This window comes from Nelusetta ayraudi, unplaced genomic scaffold, assembly GCF_046127955.1.
Source record: "Nelusetta ayraudi isolate G7.1 ecotype Tasmania unplaced genomic scaffold, CSIRO-AGI_Nayr_v1 ptg000005l, whole genome shotgun sequence".
Classification (NCBI taxonomy): Eukaryota; Metazoa; Chordata; class Actinopteri; order Tetraodontiformes; family Monacanthidae; genus Nelusetta; species Nelusetta ayraudi.
Window position 1 is genome coordinate 2,385,001 of NW_027466055.1, and position 2,500 is coordinate 2,387,500.

General features: G+C 40.8%; 1 protein-coding gene across 1 annotated transcript in view; it reads right to left on the bottom strand.

Annotated features, from left to right (window-relative positions):
• The window catches only part of LOC142901998 (SHC-transforming protein 1-like), an 8,189-nt gene that overhangs the window by 319 nt on the left and 5,370 nt on the right, over nucleotides 1-2,500 (bottom strand). Inside the window, exons 8-13 of the mRNA XM_076046759.1 lie at nucleotides 2,486-2,500; nucleotides 1,697-1,889; nucleotides 1,437-1,491; nucleotides 851-932; nucleotides 615-762; nucleotides 1-297 (exon numbers count right to left, since the gene is read on the bottom strand). The exon at nucleotides 1-297 is cut by the window's left edge and continues 319 nt beyond it; the exon at nucleotides 2,486-2,500 is cut by the window's right edge and continues 112 nt beyond it. Coding sequence (XP_075902874.1) covers nucleotides 172-297; nucleotides 615-762; nucleotides 851-932; nucleotides 1,437-1,491; nucleotides 1,697-1,889; nucleotides 2,486-2,500 — 619 coding nt within the window. The 3' untranslated portion in view covers nucleotides 1-171. The remainder of the gene's footprint in view (nucleotides 298-614; nucleotides 763-850; nucleotides 933-1,436; nucleotides 1,492-1,696; nucleotides 1,890-2,485) is intronic.

The following is a 2,500-nucleotide window of genomic DNA, read 5'->3' on the forward strand; positions in this document are numbered from 1 at the left end:
CTGTGATTTGATATTCTGTGAGAGTAGTGAATGTATATTCGGTAAAAAAAAAAAAATTATAATAAATAAAAAAAAATAAAAAATTGAGGCCCTTGTTTGCCCACAATCAAACCTCAGCTCCAAACAACTGCTGGTGAAATGATGATGGAAGTGCCAGTAGTGTTTAGTGTGTTAGTTTTGCAGGATGGGCTGTTTGAGGTACAGCTCTCTGCTCCCAGACACGATAGGCAGCTGGTTCTCCATGTGGAAACGCACCAGGTGGCCGATGCTCAGGAACACCTGATCTTGGGTCCGCACCTGTGTGCACGCAGAAAATCACGTGAAGAAGAAGCAGAGGAAGAAGAAGAAGAAGAAGAAGAAGAAGAAGAAGAAGAAGAAGAAGAAGAAGTCTATTAATTAATCCCACATTAGAAAAATGTACAAATTACAGCAACAATGCAGTAGAAAAGAATGGAGATTATATTGATAAAAAAGAAATAAAGAACTAAAATAAAACATATTTATAGACTAAAGGGGAAACAAACAAGATATTCACATTATATTGGCAGTTGAATTTTGTTCAGTTTACACACACAAACACACACACACACACGACGACACACCATAGGCTTCACCTGTCCATGTGCGTCGACCAGCAGCAGGTGGCGTGCTGTGCCCCCATCCATCCCGCTGAGGACGTACTGACCGGAGGCTGAGCTGCTCTCTCTCACCAGGAAGTCACCGCTGCAGGTGAGCAGGGACTCTGCCTGCTCTCGTCCCAGCCTGGGACAGGGGGTTCACAGAGGGGCACTGACATTATGGGGGGGTTGGCGTATTGGCTTGTCAGCTACAGAGATGGCGGCTGTACCACCTGCCATGGAACCAGTCCTCCTTCTGAAGCAAACGCTGGAGCAATTGGAACTGCTGGCCACCGCTCTCAGATTCCACACAGGCTGATGGCACAACAGAAGAAGAGGATTTTGCTTTGAAGCCTGGTTTCTATCAGCTGTACAAAATGTTCATGGTGTAAAGAGTAATTGATTGTTTGTTTGTTTTTTAAAAGTGCTTTTTGTTGAGGTTGGATTTCGATCATGCTCAAAATCCCTTTCAAGCAAATCAGCAAGCTGACTAAACTCACATGCGGAACAGCGGAGAAGATCAAAACTTAAAAAAAAAAAATGCTTAAAAAAATGTTTAATTTAATTAACAGCTTCAGGAAGTCATTCCTGAATATAATAGATCCATTAATAAACTTGATTAAATGTAGGGGTTTAAAACTTCCACCACAGCCATTTACTTGCATGATAAGTTTGATGAAAATAAATTTTGATCAATTATTTTGAGCAAAACAAACCCTCAAAATTTTTTCTCAACAGCAACTTTCATATTTTGGCACATTGAATTTATTCAAATGTGTTTTTGATTTGATTTAGTCAGAGTGCAATGGTGACCTTTACCTGAAGGTGACGCTGTTCTCCCATTAGTGGTGGAGCAGTTCTGATACAGCATGTTCTGCAAAGGTCATACAGAGTGTTTAAAAATTGTGAGTAAAGTTCAAAATCCTTATTATATATTTTCTTAAGCTTTTATGTCTTGTTATATATTTTTTAAATCACTTTACAGAAAATGAAGAAAAATTATAACATTGGGCTGTTCAAAAAATAGCAGTGTGGACTTCAATTGCTGAGGTCATTGAAATAAAATTATTACAGCCTACCGTCTGTGTGTCAACACCGGAGGTGCTCGGTTCTGTCAAGACGTGCAGTAACTCTGTTTCATCAAGTGGTGGCGCTGTGCCTGGGATCACATTGTAGTAGTCCCAAAGCTGGGTGGCTTTCCCTTCCTGCTCGCTCTTCTGGGCACGGCTCTGCTCCTCTGGAGGCCTTTTGTGACAGAGTCTCACTGGCGGCCTGAATGCACAGAGTTACACCATGGCGTTCACCCCACTATATACTATTATTATTATTCTTTTCTTTTCTTTTTTTTAATAACAGACACATGGCTATTTCATGACGTTATCTTCGTACCTTTGCATGTTTCGACAGTAGCTTCCTTCTTCCTCAGCTGATAGCAGCAGTCACACACAGCACACACCACAGGTGACCCTCTGAGGAAGACGGAAGCTGCCGTCCAAATATGTAAAGGTACGAAAATAACATCTTAAAATAGCCATGTGCCTGTTATAAATGAACACTAATACACACTAATAACATATGATATTTATAACTCTTCCCTGCTGTGTGACAGATAGCATTCTGGACATTTTTCCTGGACTAAATAATGCAATGACGGTTTAAAAATATCTGCTATTAAATTACTATTACGTGATTCACTTACCAATGAACCACCCACATCATGAAACTACATACACAAAGGTACTTTGACTGAAATGAGAACTAGTTAGACAGCACTACAGCTGGATATCACTAAACGATGTGAGTGAAAAGGCTGCAGTTTGGAGATGATTCTACACAATACAGCAGCAGCAGGTGGGTGGGTTGAGGACCTGGTGCTGGTGGAG